Raw genomic sequence first — 17,250 nt, 5'->3', positions numbered from 1 at the left:
GGGACCGCTTCTCCCACAACTCTTACCTGTTTCAAATTTCCTTTGCCACCTTCAACATAAAGGCAGTCGTCCTGCCCCGCTCTGTCTTTTGAATATCAGCCCAGACCCCAGGTCTTACCTCTGCTTAGACCTGTCCTTCGCATCCCCCAGAGCTCTCCCTCAGACCTCACTCCTGGAGCTTCTGGATCCTCCTTCTGTCTTGAGATTGTGTGCCAGAGTGAGCTCCGCACACATATAAATGCAAAGGGTTGCAACAGCATGGGGACCTGAGGACATAATGATTTTTAAATTCCAGAGTTAGATCCAGTGTTCTATGAGACCATATGTTTACTTTAACCCCCTCCCCACCCCGATCTCATCCACCTCATTTTCATGCCAGGACATCAGAAGCCATTTTGGAGACCTCACCTGCCCCCCACCCCACCTGTTAAAGGTGTCTATTTACTATCTGGAACAGGTGACTCAGAGCCCCTGGCTCCTCTCAGTCCACGGACGCTGTCCTTGTCCGTGCATCGGGGCCTCCCTTTTGGATTGCGAAGCACCGGCCAACCAGACTGCCAGCATCGATGCTCACCTCCTTCCACTTCATTCGGCATATTGTGTCAGAAACGATGAATTTATTTTTTAAAGATTTTATTTATTTGTTTGTCAGAGAGAGAAAGAGCATAAGGCAGAGAAAGAGCAGCAGGCAGAGGGAATAGTAGACAGAGGGAGAAGCAGGCTCCCCAGCTGAGCAGGGAGTCCAATGTGGGTCTTGATCCCAGGATCCTGAGATCATGACCTGAGTTAAAGGCAGATGCTTAATCTGGCTGAGCCTCCCAGGTGCCCCAGAAATGATGACTTAAAAACAAGTCTGATCCTCTCTTCCTTGATTAAAATCCTGAGATGCTTCTAGTTCCCCTAGGACAGGGGTGATGGTCCTCAAGGAGTTCCCCAAGCCCTACATGGCATGGCTTTGCCCCAAGCTCCTGCTGGATCCTCCTCTACTCTCCCTATGCGACGTCCTTCCCTACTTCTTAGAAGGTGGGAACTCTGTGCTGCGTGGGGCCTTCACAAACGCCGTGTGTCCCTCTGTCCAGAATACTCGTCTCACTTCCAGCCCACCTCCTTCCCTGCCTAGTGCTCCACGTTCTTTCTGTCTCCACCTCAGTCTCTTCCTGGGACCCCAGACTGATATGTATCATACACCCCATGTTCGATTCTCTCATCCATGCTTGAATCTCTCCATAATTCTTCCCACGAATACCTTTAAAAATCCACCTAATGATTTCTTTAATACCTCCCTTTCCTGCTCTACTATAAACTACACAAAAGCAAGGACCATGTTGGTCTTATTCACTGCTGGATCTCCATCACCCCATCAAGGGCTTAGCACATAACAGGTTCTCGGTAATTGCTTGATGTGCAAATGAACAAACACTGAAATATCTTTAGAGTTTTCAGCTTTTTAACCTTTTTAAGGTGTATGTTTATAAAGGTTGCTGTATGGTGGGCAATGTTTTTTTAATAGCTCACAAGAAATTTCTATAACCAAAATGTTAACCTTCTGCTGTTATCTTTGTTAAACATAATTCCTTTTGTTAAGTCATATTTTGTATGTTTTATTCCTTGCAAACACATAATGATAATAGCTTTTATACAATAATTAGTGTGAGCAGGCAGAACATTGTGGTGCCTTATGTATTTTAACTCACACTACCCTTTCATGGGTAAGAGTTCTTGTCAGTTTCTGCAGGTGAGAAACTGAGGCGCCACGGGGTTAAGTAAGTTGTCTAATGTCCCACAGCTACTACTAACAGAAGCGGGACTCTGTACTCTTAAACTTTATGGTGCTTCTGAAGAAAGGCTTTTTTTCCCCCCAAGTACAGAGGAAGTAATATTCAACCTCACTTTTAAAGTAGAGGTGGAAGTTAACGGAGAAGGGGGAAGGAGAACCTTTAGGAAGGAATGGCTTGTCCAAGACAAGGAGCTCAGAGGGCATTAAGCACACAGGGAATAAGCAAGTATTCACCCAGACAACATCCTGAGGGGAACAAGAGCCCAGGCTTAAATCGAGCCTTTAGCTTTGCAGAGGTGTGCAGGACTGGTCCTGTCAGCAGTGAGGGCCGCTGGAGGATTTACAAAGGGGAGTGTTCTCGGGGTGACTACTCCGTAGATGAGTTTTCTTTCTTCCTGGTAAGAATGAGGAGGAAATCATGGTAAGATAAAGCTGGGTGCGTCTGAACAGCATACTTGTTGTAAAAATCCAGCTTCACAATTCTGAGAAGTGCAATATGTCAGGCTCTGAAGACAGAGGGCTGTGTGTGCATCTGAGCTGTCTTTTCCTCCTTTGTTTCCAGTGTAAGAAGAAACTGTACCATCGCTTCCAAGTAGGTGTCTCCGCATGGGTACTGTCGTTCCAGTCCCTGTGCACCCATGCGTGGTCGCTGCCAACACTAACTGTGCAGTGACAGCATGCTGGAAAAGAATGAAGTGTGGTTCTAATTGTTAGGGATCCCAACTATTCTTCTAAAAGAGACAAGGATTACTAAAAATGTTGAGTATCTATGGGAAAATCAGGCAAGAGGGATGCAAGATGTTGGCCTTACTTCTGTGACAGAATCAAAAGCACTGCTTTTCAGAACCTCATTCACAACAGGGTTTAAACCCAGGTCCATGGAGCCTGGAGAGATTAGGGGCAGAATCCAGGGGTATCCATGACCTAGACTGGGGCAGGGGGGAGGATCAGTTTGTTGTCAATCACCTACAACAACAACAACAAATATATGTGTATGTGTGTATATATATATATATATATATATATGAATGGGGGACACACCATAATCCTACCAGTCCCAACTGTGACTTGGTCAGAGCAGGAATCATGGTTTTTCACTTCACAATGCATTTGTTTCAGATACGTTGAAGTAAAGTTTCACTTCAGTACACCTTCAAAATGTCAGTGCTTATTAATTAATGCTTAGAAAAGAAGCTCAGTTTTTTTAAAATGTTTTAATGAGTGTGTTTTAACATTCCTGGTGTCTTCTATAATCCTCTTTACCTTATTTTTGTGTATTTAAACCCATTCGGAGAAGGCGGTCTGACCTGAAGGACCACAACACAAAAATGGTCAAGGACCTCAGAACTGAAAGACCAAAAATGAGACTAGTTAGCTAGACTTTCCTACTGCTCTGGTGAGCCATGCATGAAATGGCCACACTCTCATCCCACAAAGACTACATTTGTCTTCAGGGTTCCTGGTACTGGGAGAGTCTGGGTGACTGCTCTCCTGAGAATGTTATCAGTATATGAAACCTTGTCTTTAAAGTTTTTGACCTCCTGAGCTCCTTTTGAGAGCATCATTTGCTCCTCCCTAGGGATGCCAGATTCAGTAAATAAAAATATGATTCTCCTTGGGACCCCTGGGTGGCTCAGTGGGTTAAGTGTCTGTCTTTGGCTCAGGTCTTGATCCCAGGGTCCTGGGATCAAGTTTTGCATCAGGCTCCCTGCTTTGCACTCATTCTCTCTCTCTCTCTCTCTCCGATAAATAAATAAATAAAGTCTTTAAAAATACATAGGTCTCCTTTATACTATATCTATATAGTTCATATAAATGAACTTCAGATAAAAATGAATAATTTTTAGTATAAGTACATATCAAATATTGCATGGGGCATAGTTATGCCAGAAAATTATTGATTGTCCATCTGAAATTCAGTTTTGACTGGGCATCTCATATTTCATCTAGCAACCCTAAAAACATGAAAATTGGGCTGGATTTTGAAGCTTAAGATTTTCTTATTATCACTCAGTGATCATAAGCATCTATGTTTTCAACTTTGGGGCCAGCAGGCAACTCAGAAATATGACCAGCTCTTTAAGTAACTGACCACAAATCTAAGAATCTGGGTATAAACTGTGTCCCCTTGCGATACTGCAATATCCAGTTTCTCTATCAGAGAATGAGGTCCAAGTTTAGATCGACAGTGAAACTGAATTTCAAAACCTTTTGACACTCGTCCCATTGTTAAATAACCTGGTTCCAAATCAAGCAAAAGTCTGAATTTCCTTTTTCTGAGATGAGATTCCAATCATGGTAATAATAAGCATGGAAATCACCAAGGACAAGAATTCCACTCTTGTGTCCAGGTGAATCACAACAAAGTCCATAAATCATCAATTGATAGAGACCAACAATTCCAAATTAATTCTAAGCAGAAGAAAAAGTAGTCAGCTTTCAGCCGGAAACACAAGCCAGCCTGAAATTGGTATGTATATTTATAATGTGATACTCTTTCTACATTTCTATGCCTTTATTAGAGTAAAAATATAAATGTGAGGCAAAGCAAGACGTGAGAGGTTAAAGGTGGCCAATCCAATGTCTTGGTGACTGAGAGATTTGTTAAGGGGAAGATCAACTTGAAATTTTGCAAATTATATAATGATACATTGTAACGGCACAGTGCTCTAGTCTCAAGCGACTTTTCAAGCAGGGAGATGAAGGTTTGGGAAAACGAACATCGTGGTTTGCTTCCCGTTTTTCTCTTCCTCCTTTAATGCTCCAACTATGCTCAATTTGAGTTTTATTAAACAGAAAACACCAAACAAAATACTTGTTTCTCTACAAGCACTGTCTGCAAAAACAGATGCCTTCCGTTCTGATTCATTCCAGGTTACATTCAAACAAACCCAAATGCTCTGCCTTTTCTTCTCCTTATCTAAAATCTGAAGGGGACAACGCTGAGCCACCATCTCTGTGTTACATTTGAACTAACCCAGACAAGAATAGTGAGTGTCCATGAGCTAGTTAAAGAAATCTCTTCCCTGATGAGAAAATCGGGGGCAATGTTGTTAGAGAAGCTAATGCAACACAATTCGCTTTGGGTTTTTTTTCCCCCCCTCAGACATAAATTTTCCTGTTTTACCAGTCATTCCACAACAATGCATGTCCAAGCCATGCTGTGATTAGAGGGGAGAGTATGCTTATTACCCAAGTTCTTCACATGTTGGAGCACGGAGAGATCAAGGGTGGTAAACCAAAGGAAATTTCCATTTGCTGTTTAGCTGCTGCACATTCTTACTCTATAGGAAAGTTAGCTGTTATTAAGTAATAACGTTCAGCTGAAGTTGGTCACTTGTAACAACAGACAGATGTACAATGTTTCATTTAGGTTAGCCAGCTCTTTCACAAATAAAGGGCTTGAAATTAAACTGTCTTTACAAAAATATTCTGCAAATGATACCTCTGCCTTATTCCAGGGCTCAGATTCTTTGCCATGGAAAATGGAAAATGAGTCTCCTGTTGAACCCTGTGTCTGTTTAAACTTGTTTTTGCCGAGTAGAAAAAGGTTGATGTTCTACAGAATTAAAAAAAAAAAAAAATTAAAAAAAGAATCTGCATTGAGGAAGAAAGGGTATAACGATGAAAACCACATTTAGAGATGGAAACGGATTTTTTTTAGTACTTATGGAATTTGAAACAATAATAATGGAATGGAAACATAGAGAAAAGTCTAAATATTTGACCACAGAGGCAAATTGGATCATCAGACACTCACATGCAATGCAAAATGTGGGATTTGTCTTTAAAGGAATACTCCTTGGTTTCCAAAAGGAAGCCCTCGCCAAGCCACCAAGGCATCACTGACAAACTCTGGCCACATAATCCTTTGGGCAGTTGGGTTCTTTTTAAGACAGGTTTTGGGCAGCATCTGCAAAGCTTCTAATTCAATAGCTGAAGTGTGAAACTTAAGAATTGGCATTTTAAATGAGCTTCTAAGTGGTGCTGATGCTGCAGTTGTTGGGGGGAAAGGTTCACCCTCTCTATGATACCCTGTCATCAGTATCCAGTGAGATGGAGAGCTCATCTCAAGGTATTTCATGACAACAAACACAGATACCTGCCTGTCAAACGGACTGAGAAGCACAGAGCCTTGCTTCCTCCCCCAATCCTGCCACAATTACAGTGACCTTGAACAAGTCACACAACTTTTTGGTCCTCTTTTCTTCCAGGTTCGAAGTGCAGAGTTTAGACTGGATCAGCACTTCCCAAAGTGTTCTCCAATGTTATGTAATTGCCGGGTATTGTTGTGCAGGACTTCTCAGACCCTGCAGTATGCAACCAGGAGGCGTCCATCTCTAGTGAGTGCGGACTGTGAGCTGTTAGGATGTTTCACAGGCACAGTGTCCCCAAATCACCAGAGTACAAATCCCTTTATTTGTGGAATGCCTGTACCACACACCTGGGGGGAGACTCAGTAAAGGACACCTAAGACCCTCCAACTCCCTTGGCGAGAGAGTCCAGGTTCACTCCCTAGGCCTCTGATGTTCTTGGCCAAGGAACCCTAAAATCCACTCTAGGATGATACCCACCATCCAGGGAAGAAAATTTTCCTTTTCCCCCAAATTTCTCATTTTCTCCCCTCACTAATGTGCCTGAACTTCTATCTCCTAGGACACTTCTGGCAATCGAAAACCCTACCAGGCATCTATCCTACTTGTATATTTAACCCCACTGACTTTCTCTTTTTTCTTACATCAAAGGGTCCATTTCTTTGAAAGAAATGAGACTGAACTTGGGGACAACCCAATTTATGTGCTTGTGAATTTCTACGTATTTTTATAATTCATTAAGTGATGCATAGTGCATATCATGCCCTCAAAGAGTGTTCCCAATAACAGCAGGGTCAGCATCTCTTGGAAACACATTAGAAATGCAGATTCTCATACTCTACTCAAGACCTACCAAATCAGAAACTCTGGGTGGGGCCCACTCATGTCCAAGACCTCTGGGAGAGTCTGATGCCCTTTGAAGTTAGAGAAGTCATGGTTTAGAGATTAGAGACATAGAGTACAGGCTCAAACAATCTTTGTGCTGTATCATAGTTTCCTAACCTGGAATCCAAAATTAGCAGTGTCTCTTTCAGAATCGATGTGAGAATTAATAGATGATACCTCTATAAGGTCTGGCATAGTATCAACAATAAAGCAAATATAACTTTTTATTCTGTAATGGGTACTCACATGGAGTGAACAGGAACTTACCTTATCCTGCATCAAAGCTCATCATGAGTAGAGATGATTTTTGTTAGTTGAATTTGATGACCAAGGGGCACAGTGGCTAGATAGGAACACAGCTATAGAGACAGACAGATTTGTCTTGCCAACAAGGTCTTCCGTGGACTAACTCTATGAACATGTGTGAATTATCTCATCTCTCTAGGCTTCATTTCCTCATTTAGAAAATTGAGAAAATACTTTCTTCACAAGGTAGAAAGAATGAAATACCATATTGTCTGTAACTGCTTTGGGAAGTTCCTTTTAAGTATCCCCTTCCCGAATGAAAGCTTTCACTCATATAATGATAATGTGGGTCTCTCATCACCTTAACTAAAGGCCTCTTGTTCAACAGAATATTAGAGTGATGACATCTATGGCCCCTCTATCTCGCCCTGAAAAGTTGTCTTGTCAATATAAACACAAATGTTGATTTAGAAGCAATTTAAAGATAATTTCTTTGCCTTTTCTATGTTGTCTTAGAGGTCAGGCAGATCTTTCTCCCTACTTGAATCTTGTAGATTTGGGTTTCTTTTTCTATTTAGTGCTTAGCCATAGACCAATATTTAAAGTTTACATTAGGGTATTTCAAAATTTTCCATATTTCCTTTAAAATACAGTAACTTTTAGATCAGGCATATAACCCCAAGACACAAAAACATGCAGTAAGGGTGTCCCTGTGGTCAGGCTTTCACTAGATTTTTCCTCAGTAACAATCACTTCCAAGAATTCAGTGACAACCAGTCTTTTTGTCATTGCAAGTCAGCTTTGGCTTAGCTACAGCTCACCTGCAGGTGCCTCCCACTCCCCATTCCCCAGAAGAAGGAACAGCTCATCTGAAGCCACCTGAGACCCTGCCACAAGTTTGACACCTCTGTTCAGGTGTGGCGTGAGTCACTTCAGCTCACACCCTATTAGCCAACACAGTCACATGACTACATCCGACAAAAAAGGATGAAAACAGATTGTCCACCCCTTCACTCCTAGGATCAGGGAACTGTTCCTTGTGGATGGACCCGGCAGAGGAAAGCACAAACACCCGAAAGCCACAGTCGGCTACAACAACCAACAATGATTCTAGCTTTGTCAGTTAGGATCCACATTCTTAACATCAAAACACAGAGCGAGATAGAAGAAACTCAGTAACAAATTTCCCATCATCTCAGCGGGTGCTTCCCTTCAGATCATTAAGATTCTTGCGGACAAGAAGGAACAATTCCACGGCTTCCCGGAAGCTGTCATTCCTCTCAGCCACCTCAGTCCTCAATGGCCTGATGGGGAAAACGGGTTTGCAGAAGAAAAGAGCCATTATTTCCTCGACAGAGAAGAACCAAAGAGCCACCCTTCGGAATCTGCTGAGCGTCAACTTTGTCCACATTCTTGTTTTTCGGTAGACATGCCCATTTCTGAGGCCACCTGGGCAAAGTCAACCATGTCCTCAGCTGACTTGGATGTAGTTGATGACTGCATTAAGAACAGTCAGACCAGCCACTGAAGAGAGTTGTCGACTGCTTTGAAGGGCAGGGAAGAGTATGGCATGAGGCCAGAGCCAAAGGTCCCAGCACATGTATTTGTGTGGTCACAGTCACAGGATCCAAAGAAAGGAGAGCCAAGCCTCATGGATTTTATTTTCAATTATTTTTAAACCTTTTGAGTTCAGTGAACCCCAAGTACATTCTTGTCGAGTATTTCTTTTTTCTACTTACTAGTTAAACCCATGGTTCCTTAAAGTGAAATTTAATCCAGGTATTTTAGATTCATAGCCAAGAGACAGATCACGCAAAAACTGTTTTGTTAGAAATATTTGATGTCCAAGAAAACTTTTGAAGCAATTTTTCTTACAAACAAAAAGCTGTTTTGGTAGAGTTTTAAAGTCAGGTCCCCTCAAATTGCAATTCTGGAAAACCAAAGTTAAGTTTGATTTGGATTTCATTACTTCATGCCTCCCTACCCCTTTGCAAGTAGGTAGGATAACGTCACTTGAGCTTTGGCTGACAAGCTCTGCTGCCTCCCTATTTTCTTATTAGCAATTTTTCTGTAGATGGGAGTTAATTATTTTTTTGCCTACCAGGGAACACAGAATGATTTTTTTTATCATGATGGGCAAGTTAAAAACTCCCAAAATTTGACGCAACAGAGCACTAAGTGTTTAGAAGGAAATCAGTGGGTTGTACTAACTAGGAGGGGGGGAAATCATTCTTTAATGCTTTAAAAAAATCAATTCTTACCACTGGCCCACTAGATAGTTGGCATTCACCTATGAGGATGGTAGAGACAGGACATTCCTGAAAGTGAACAGACGTTTTCAGTACCTATGTGCAACAGTGTTATTTTAGAATGCTCGGGGACAATGAGGGGACAAGGGTTCTTCTCAAGAGGGGAAAATCTCTTGATATTATTTGAATTGTATATCACAGTGTGGTAGTTTTCAATGTGTGTGTTCCTGGAGCAGCAGCATCACCTGCAAGCTGTTAGATGTGCAAGTTCTTGGGATCTGTCCCAAACCTACTGAAATGAGAAACTCTGACCCTTCCCAGTGATTCTGAAGCTTCAGCATTTTCTCAAGGGGGCAGAGAGTGCAGGCATGGGAGCTTCACAGGGGCACTGCTACCACATGCCAGCAGTTAATCGCCTGGGTGAGTCGCTTAACCTCTTGGTGCCTGTGTTTTCATCATGGGGTTAGTGATGGCATTTGCCTCTTAGAGTTGTCATGAGGGTTAATTAAGTTCGTGCATGGAGGGCACTGCATACAATGGCTGCACCCCGTGTTGTAGGCTTATCTATTGATGATCATGATGATAATTATAATTTCTCCATCTTTATTTTGTTATTGTCATTGTTATTATTCATCTGCATCTTTCCCACATCGGACCACTTCCACCTCTATTCTGACTCTATTCATGCTGACTATTTGCATGCATATTGCTTCTAGTTGGTCAGTGGCTTTCTGGGTCATTTGTAGATTGATTTCTGCCTGATAGGACAGAATGTCCCAGGTCGGTGTGGCTGATTTCTTTGATCATCCATTCTCATAGGACCCTCTTCTTTGATAGAAATTTTCCTCTCTGAGGAAATGATGGGGACTCCCTTTCATTTTTCTCTTCTCACTGTTTTGTCCCCAAGACTGGAAGTGTAATTCTTCATATAGCTAAATACCCTTTTCAATGTACCTACTGTTTAGATCTGTTTCAAAACTATGTTTTCCTTTCCTTTATCTCCAGAAAACAAATGCTCCACAGCACAGGCAATAAATGACTTCATTCCGTGTGTGTGTGTGTGTGTGTGTGTGTGTGTATTGGCTTGAAGTAGGAAGAGGAATGTTGACCTCTCCATTCAGTAGTTTCAAGAACTTCACTGTAATACAGATATCACCGTTCTAAGGTTACAATCCCACCCACAGTTTGGAACAATATAGTGAAAACTGGAGAAATAAATACAATATCCAGAGGCTAAAGAAAACTACACTGGCTTGTATGGAATAGTGCTTATTTGTGGGATTAGGACAGGGGAATTAAGAGGAGCATATCTTTCAGTTTCTTTCCATCCCTCACTTTTGAAAGCTGCTCTTATTTCTTAACATTTTAGAAGTGAACCCAGGTAGATTGCAGAATCACTAAGGAAAAAATCCAAGGCAGCAACATAAAATTATATGAAATGAGTGTGGGTATGAACAATGAAATAGACTTCATGAAGGAATTCTGCTGCAGAACACAATACTGTACCTTCAGAGCGTATGATGAAATGTAAATGATAACACATACAGGTAAGATTGATGGGTGCAAAGAAGGCCATGCTGGGCCTTCACAGATGGTGGTTACCGTGATAATAGATGCAGATGCAAATGATTAAGAGATCATTAGCCAAACATGGTGAACACACTGTGGGAATCAAGTGTGTGAGAGGCTACCCAGGTTGGTAACAGGCACTCTTGGCACAATCAGAGAGCACTTATTGTAAACTATTTACAATAACTGGTGGATCAGAAAGCAAGTGTGGAGGCTATGTATACCCCTGGGTCTAAGACAGACAAAAATGTGTGGAGATCTACAGATATCTGTCTTAGGAAGAAGTACTCCAGAAAAACAGAAGGCGAAACAATCTTTTGAATTGAGAACAGATTACATTAAACCCTGGAGGCTAAAGAGGCAGTTGTGGTGTACTGACAAGAAGTCTGGCGTGCTGGTCTAGCTTTTAAAGACTGGACCTTATTCTTTCTGCCTTGAACCATCTTTGTGATGCAAACCAATCGCTCCAACTTCGCAGGTCTATGTCTTTGTTTGAAAACTGTGTGTCAGATGCCTCGGGTTTGACAATCCTTTCAGCTCTGATGTTCTGTGACTCAACAGTAATAATGCATTTCCACAGGCGGTAAAAATATTCTAGACTCTTCCCTTCCAATGCTCACTGTTTACTTCCTCTGCACTTCCCCTTCCTGCCTCCCTGTTTGCCGGTCAGTTGATAGTGGGCCTCAATGGGGGTGAGTTAACCCACTCTTTCCAGGGTGTTTTACTATCGAGCTCCCTCCAGAGGGTGGGAATTCTATAGGGAGGGCTATGGCTGGGACTTCGATTTAATTCTTAAAACAATTCTTGAGCCATTAGTCTATTCTGGGCACCATGCCAGATTATCAGGGATTGGAAGGTGAATGCTGGGGCCCTAGCACTGGGGGTGCGGGGGGACGGCTAAGGGTCAGCTTCACCGGGTCAGTCTCTTCGTAAACACCTGGGAACTCCACACGTCCCTCTTTCTTTCAGGCAGAAGCAGAATCCCATGGTAGCCAGGTGGGAGAAGGAGAGCAAGGACGTCCCACCTGCCTTGAAGAAGACGCCTTCTGACCTGCTGAGGGAGTGACAAGGTAGTAAAGAGTCTGAGGGCACAGGGTGTTGAGAGGGAGGGAAAAGGTGTCTACCCTTTAATGTGGTCCACCAGCCACTCTTTTCCGCAGACGGATTGCTAACACCGAGACCTCCGCTCCAGAGGCTCGAGGTCTTGTTCCCCCTTTAAGACCTCCAATCTTGGGTAGCTATTGGCGTCCTTAACCTCCAACACCAGACATGCAGAAATGCAACCAAAGAGCTTTCAGCAAAAAGAGGGAAAAGATCCAGCTCATCCCCAGCCTGGCACATTGTCCCTTTTAAAGAGAGGTTAGAACAGAAGCTTCATAGCATTGCTTTCGTGTAAACAGGGCCAAGTTTTCCAGAATCTGGCAGACAGCTGAGCTTGGAGCTTTGCTCTCATGCCGCAGGACACTCATGTGTCACTCACACTTGAAAAGTTAAGCCTCTGTTTTTATTTCCATGTATTGAATGGCATGCACTTTCCCCTAGCAGTTTCTCTCTGTCTTTGTAAAGTGCATGTGTTTACTTGTACATAAGCTGCATTTGTTTTTGGCGTTGCTCCTGTTCTGAGCTTGACTAGGCGTTTGGGCATGGCGGCATGGCGTTTTGTTCCCAAGCTTTCGTGGTGGGCACTTTCCTCTTAGTTACTGAGAATTGCTGCCGAGGAGCTGATAAAAGCCTATGCTCATTAGGTATATCCTGGATTTTTCTTCTAAATTGACCTCCAAATAAGTGGTTAGGCTTCAACAAGAAAAACAAATTGTGAAGAGCTTACGGTCCTTCTTTGCAATGAAAATGAAAAGGTAACTTTCCTTTCCAAGAAAAAAAAAAAATCATTTCAAAGGCCATTCAGTAAATGACACGCTCTTAATATAACAGGAAAATAAAAAAGTGCAACAACTCCTGCATCCCCAAGAAGTGTTAGCCTCTGATGGATGGTTTCAGTTTCCTTGAAAGGGTTTGCCCAGAGGATTACTTCCAAAACTCCTATTGAGGTAATGCTGCTCTAACAGCAAAGATTATTGCATGAATCACAGACCACTGTATCCAGTTCCTTTTTAAATGGGGGATTTTTCCTTTATCCTTAAAATACCAAAGAGATGAAAAAAATGCCAACCAGGTAGAGTTACCCTGTAATCACTCACATTATCTTTTTCAAAGAATGTAGGGTGACTGATTTCAGTCACCAGGCAGGTAGTATAAGGGAATGTACAGCCTCACGCCCATCTTGTTCCTATCTGTTGATGCAGGAGGGAACATTCCCTGGGACTCAGCATGCAAGCCCAGCTTCTAGGTGGGTCTGTTCTGCCACAATGTCAGGTGCCTGTTCTTTAGATTTTTACAAGAGATTCCTATGTTAGTTCTAGTCAGTTCTAAAGCAGTGAGGCAGAAATTTTGTGACACACCTAAATGTCATATCTAATATGACATTTTGATAACCAACATATCAGCCAAGGTATTAATAATGTGTAATTATTTACTATGTGTTTGTTGTGTTGGTTGGTTGATAACTTAGTCTTTTCCAATGTCATCAAGAACTAAGGGAGGTTATGGATTCTAAATTATTCATGGGTTTGGGGAGGAAATGAATTTTTGTTACAGAGAATGTAAGTATTTAAAAGTTATATAATATTACCAAAGTTTTAAAAATATGTATTAATATTCAGGGCGCCTAGGTGGCTCAATTGGTTGAGCAACTGCCTTCGGCTCAGGTCATGATCTCGGGGTCATAGATTGAGGTCCACATCAGGCTCTCTTTTCGGAGGGGAGCCTGCTTCTCCCTCTTCCTCTGCCTGCCATTCTGCCTACTTGTGATCTCTCTCTCTCTCTCTCTCTCTCTGTCAAATAAAATCTTCTAAAAATATGTGTTAATATTCTCTATTGTGATATCAAAACCATCTTATAGATGGTACATTTTAGTTATATCAGTACCAACCCTATGCTCAGACAACTTATTTTTAAATTTTCTGAAACTGGAAATCTGTGCTATCTAGCTATACATAAATATTCATAATCCTCACTGGGGTAGATGCGTGTGAATGTGATCTCGCAACGAGAAGGCTGGCATCATTTTTTGATCATAACACTTTGTTTCAGCACTTTCTAGCTATTATCTCATTCAACCATCACAAAAACTTGAGGAATATGTTGTATTTCCATTTTACAGATTAGGGGCCTGAGATCCAGAGAAGTTAAATAGCTTCCCCCAGGGCACACAGCAAATAAATTGAAGTCCATGCTAGTCACTCCTACTGTCTTCCTCATATACTAGTAGACTAGTCTTGCCTTCCAAATTCTCCTTTCTTATATAAGTCTATATACATTCCTACATATTTCACGGGATTATCCTATTTCTGTTTTCTGGATGTTCTGCTACATGTGACAGTAAGGAACATCTTTCTTTGCCATTTCCTTAGGTGGTCCCAATAGCCTGACAATGGACGCCATTCACATCAGCATGTCCAGTGCTCCCCTGGCAAAGCACACGGCAGGAGCCGGACTCAAGACCAACAGACCCCGGGTCATGTCCAAGAGTGGGCACAGCAACGTGAGAATCGACAAAGTGGATGGCATATACTTACTCTATCTTCAAGACTTGTGGACAACCGTCATTGACATGAAGTGGAGATACAAGCTCACCCTGTTTGCCGCCACATTTGTGATGACCTGGTTCCTTTTTGGAGTGATCTACTATGCCATTGCATTTATTCATGGTGATTTAGAACCAAGGGAGGACGTTTCAAATCATACTCCCTGCATCATGAAAGTAGACTCTCTCACTGGAGCGTTTCTTTTCTCCCTGGAATCCCAGACAACCATTGGCTATGGAGTCCGTTCCATCACGGAGGAATGCCCTCATGCTATTTTCCTGTTGGTTGCTCAGTTGGTCATCACAACCTTGATTGAGATCTTCATCACGGGCACCTTTCTGGCCAAGATTGCCAGACCCAAAAAGCGGGCGGAGACCATCAAGTTCAGCCACTGTGCCGTCATCACCAAGCAGAATGGGAAGCTCTGCTTGGTGATTCAGGTGGCCAACATGAGGAAGAGCCTTCTGATTCAATGCCAGCTCTCCGGCAAGCTCCTCCAGACCCATGTCACTAAGGAGGGGGAACGGATTCTTCTCAACCAAGCCACTGTCAAATTTCACGTGGACTCCTCTTCAGAGAGCCCCTTCCTCATTTTGCCAATGACATTCTACCACGTACTGGATGAGACAAGCCCCCTGAGAGATCTCACACCCCAAAACCTGAAGGAGAAGGAGTTTGAACTCGTGGTCCTCCTCAATGCCACTGTGGAATCCACCAGTGCAGTCTGCCAGAGCCGCACATCTTATATTCCAGAGGAGATCTACTGGGGCTTTGAGTTTGTGCCTGTGGTTTCTCTCTCAAAAAATGGAAAGTACGTGGCTGATTTCAGTCAGTTTGAACAGATCCGAAAGAGCCCGGATTGCACCTTCTACTGTGCGGATTCTGAGAAGCAGAAGCTTGAGGAGAAGTACAGGCAGGAAGATCTGAGGGAAAGAGAACTAAGAACTCTTCTGTTACAACAGAGCAATGTCTGATGGTGGTGGTCGCCCCGGGTTTAACTCTGTGAGCTCTTTCCATGTCGGAGCTCCCTTTGAAGGCACAGGTTACTGTGCAAATGAGAATGTGTGGATTCTTTCTAAAAAACTATACAGACATACAAAATCCATTTTTTCCCTTTGACCTGGCACTTAAGCAAGCATTTCCAGTTTTGAGAAGGTTCCTTTTAAAAAGGCTTTGTCTGAAGCAAACTCTCAAAATTCCTACTTTCTAAAATGGGGCTATAGTTTCGAAAACTTGGTGTAGGGCAATTAAAATAATGTCATGTCCAGTGGACAGACATTTAGCCATGTTGGTGTTGAAAGGATATGCATTTCTATGCAGCATATCAGCTATAACTTAAGGTATTTATTCAAAACAATTTTCAAAGATGTTATGGCTGGAAGTTGAAATGTTGTGAAATGTGAAATGTTGAAAGTTCATATCCTTTTATGTCATTTCTTTACAATACCCTCTTTTCAAGCAGGAAAATGCTATCTTTAATGGAGGCTATCTGGTAACAGAGTCAAGGGGACTTTGTACTCACACAAAAAATATTTCCATTCTTACCTGTTTTTCATCAGATTTAATTGTACAGAGTGAAACTGAACAAATCAGGAGTTAATAGTTCTGAAAATATATACGAATGGAGTGGACTTTTTTGTTCCCAGTAATTTTCTGTTTTCTATTCAAAACGTGGCGTACAACCCGGCAGCCTCAGTATCATCCGGGAGCTAATTAGCAGTATCAACTCTCAGGCCCCACCCAGACTTAGAGAACCAGAGTCTGCACGTTCACGAGACCTCCTAGTCATTTGTACACAAATGAAAGTTTGGAGAGTGTCCACTCTGGAAGGTTTTCAAGGGAACTTTCTGAAGCCACAGCACCCTCTGGCTCCCAAACCCACATGGCCTCCAGACCTTTCCTTCTTTCTTCAGCTTATAATTACGGGCCAATATTGTTGTCAGCCACTCCATTCTTTGTCTGTTAAAATGCCTTGTTTGCCAAAGAACTGCCCCCGATACTCCAGGATTGAAAACAATTGCTTGAGAGTCATGGTTGTCTCACTCATGCTAAGCACATGTTTGTTGACTCTAGTGAGCACAAAAGAAAAATGAAGTCGCATTACAACTGGAAATTTGCTCAGATGTTGAGGTCCACAAGGTTGAACAGGGCCATAAGGACCAAGAAGAGCTGAGGAATTCATGTACTGATGACTCCTTGAAGCGTGAACGAAGTTTGGTAATCTGATGATATGTAAAGAACGCCTTCAGTATCTAAATAAATCTCATGCAACCGATTGGAACAGGGTAACATTTTGCTCTTGGCAGAACTTAGGGGCCAGGTGCCACATTTCTTTAGGGCAAAGAATATGCATGGGTGGGGATTGGCTGAATGTATAAAGGGCGAATTCTCATTTCATTCAGACCAGGACAGACTTGCGTATTCACTCACAAAGAATGTGACTGTAGGTGGGTAGGCACTGCACAGGCGTACTCGGGAGCCCACATACATGTACACACAGGCACACACACAGACATGCAGGCACATCCTGGCTTTTCAAGCATAATTGTGGAAGTTGGAAGAATTTTGCAATTAAGAGAGCAAGTCCTCAACAAATATACTCCCATATGTTTTATTCTATAAAAATGGGGATGCTGGAGCTCTGAGAAAAGGGGGAAATTAATCTGGATTCAGGTTATCAGTGAAAAAAGAGGGTTTAGCTCAGTGGTAGAACATTTGACTGCAGGTTCTCAGTGAAAGGATACTACGGATTATAGCTAACGTGGTCATATATTTAGGCTACCGCA

At 42.4% G+C, this 17,250-nt stretch overlaps 1 protein-coding gene across 3 annotated transcripts in view; it reads left to right on the top strand.

Annotated features, from left to right (window-relative positions):
- KCNJ15 (potassium inwardly rectifying channel subfamily J member 15) overlaps positions 1 to 16,095 on the top strand; it is a 71,569-nt gene extending 55,474 nt beyond the window's left edge. For 2 of the 3 annotated variants that reach the window (XM_004762163.3, XM_045084503.1), the window contains exons 2-3: positions 11,790 to 11,890; positions 14,291 to 16,095. In XM_004762163.3, coding sequence (XP_004762220.1) covers positions 14,311 to 15,438 — 1,128 coding nt within the window. In that variant the 5' untranslated portion in view covers positions 11,790 to 11,890; positions 14,291 to 14,310 and the 3' untranslated portion in view covers positions 15,439 to 16,095. Of the gene's footprint in view, positions 1 to 11,789; positions 11,891 to 13,123; positions 13,168 to 14,290 lie in introns of all 3 variants that reach the window. The other variant, XM_045084502.1, reaches the window with a different exon arrangement.
- Positions 16,096 to 17,250: the final 1,155 nt, after the last annotated feature.

The sequence above is a fragment of the Mustela putorius genome, unplaced genomic scaffold (genome assembly GCF_011764305.1).
Source record: "Mustela putorius furo isolate JIRA1106 unplaced genomic scaffold, ASM1176430v1.1 tig00000765_pilon_pilon_pilon, whole genome shotgun sequence".
Classification (NCBI taxonomy): domain Eukaryota; kingdom Metazoa; phylum Chordata; class Mammalia; order Carnivora; family Mustelidae; genus Mustela; species Mustela putorius.
The sequence above is the reverse complement of the archived record's forward strand: the minus strand, read 5'-3'. Positions and strand labels throughout refer to the sequence as shown.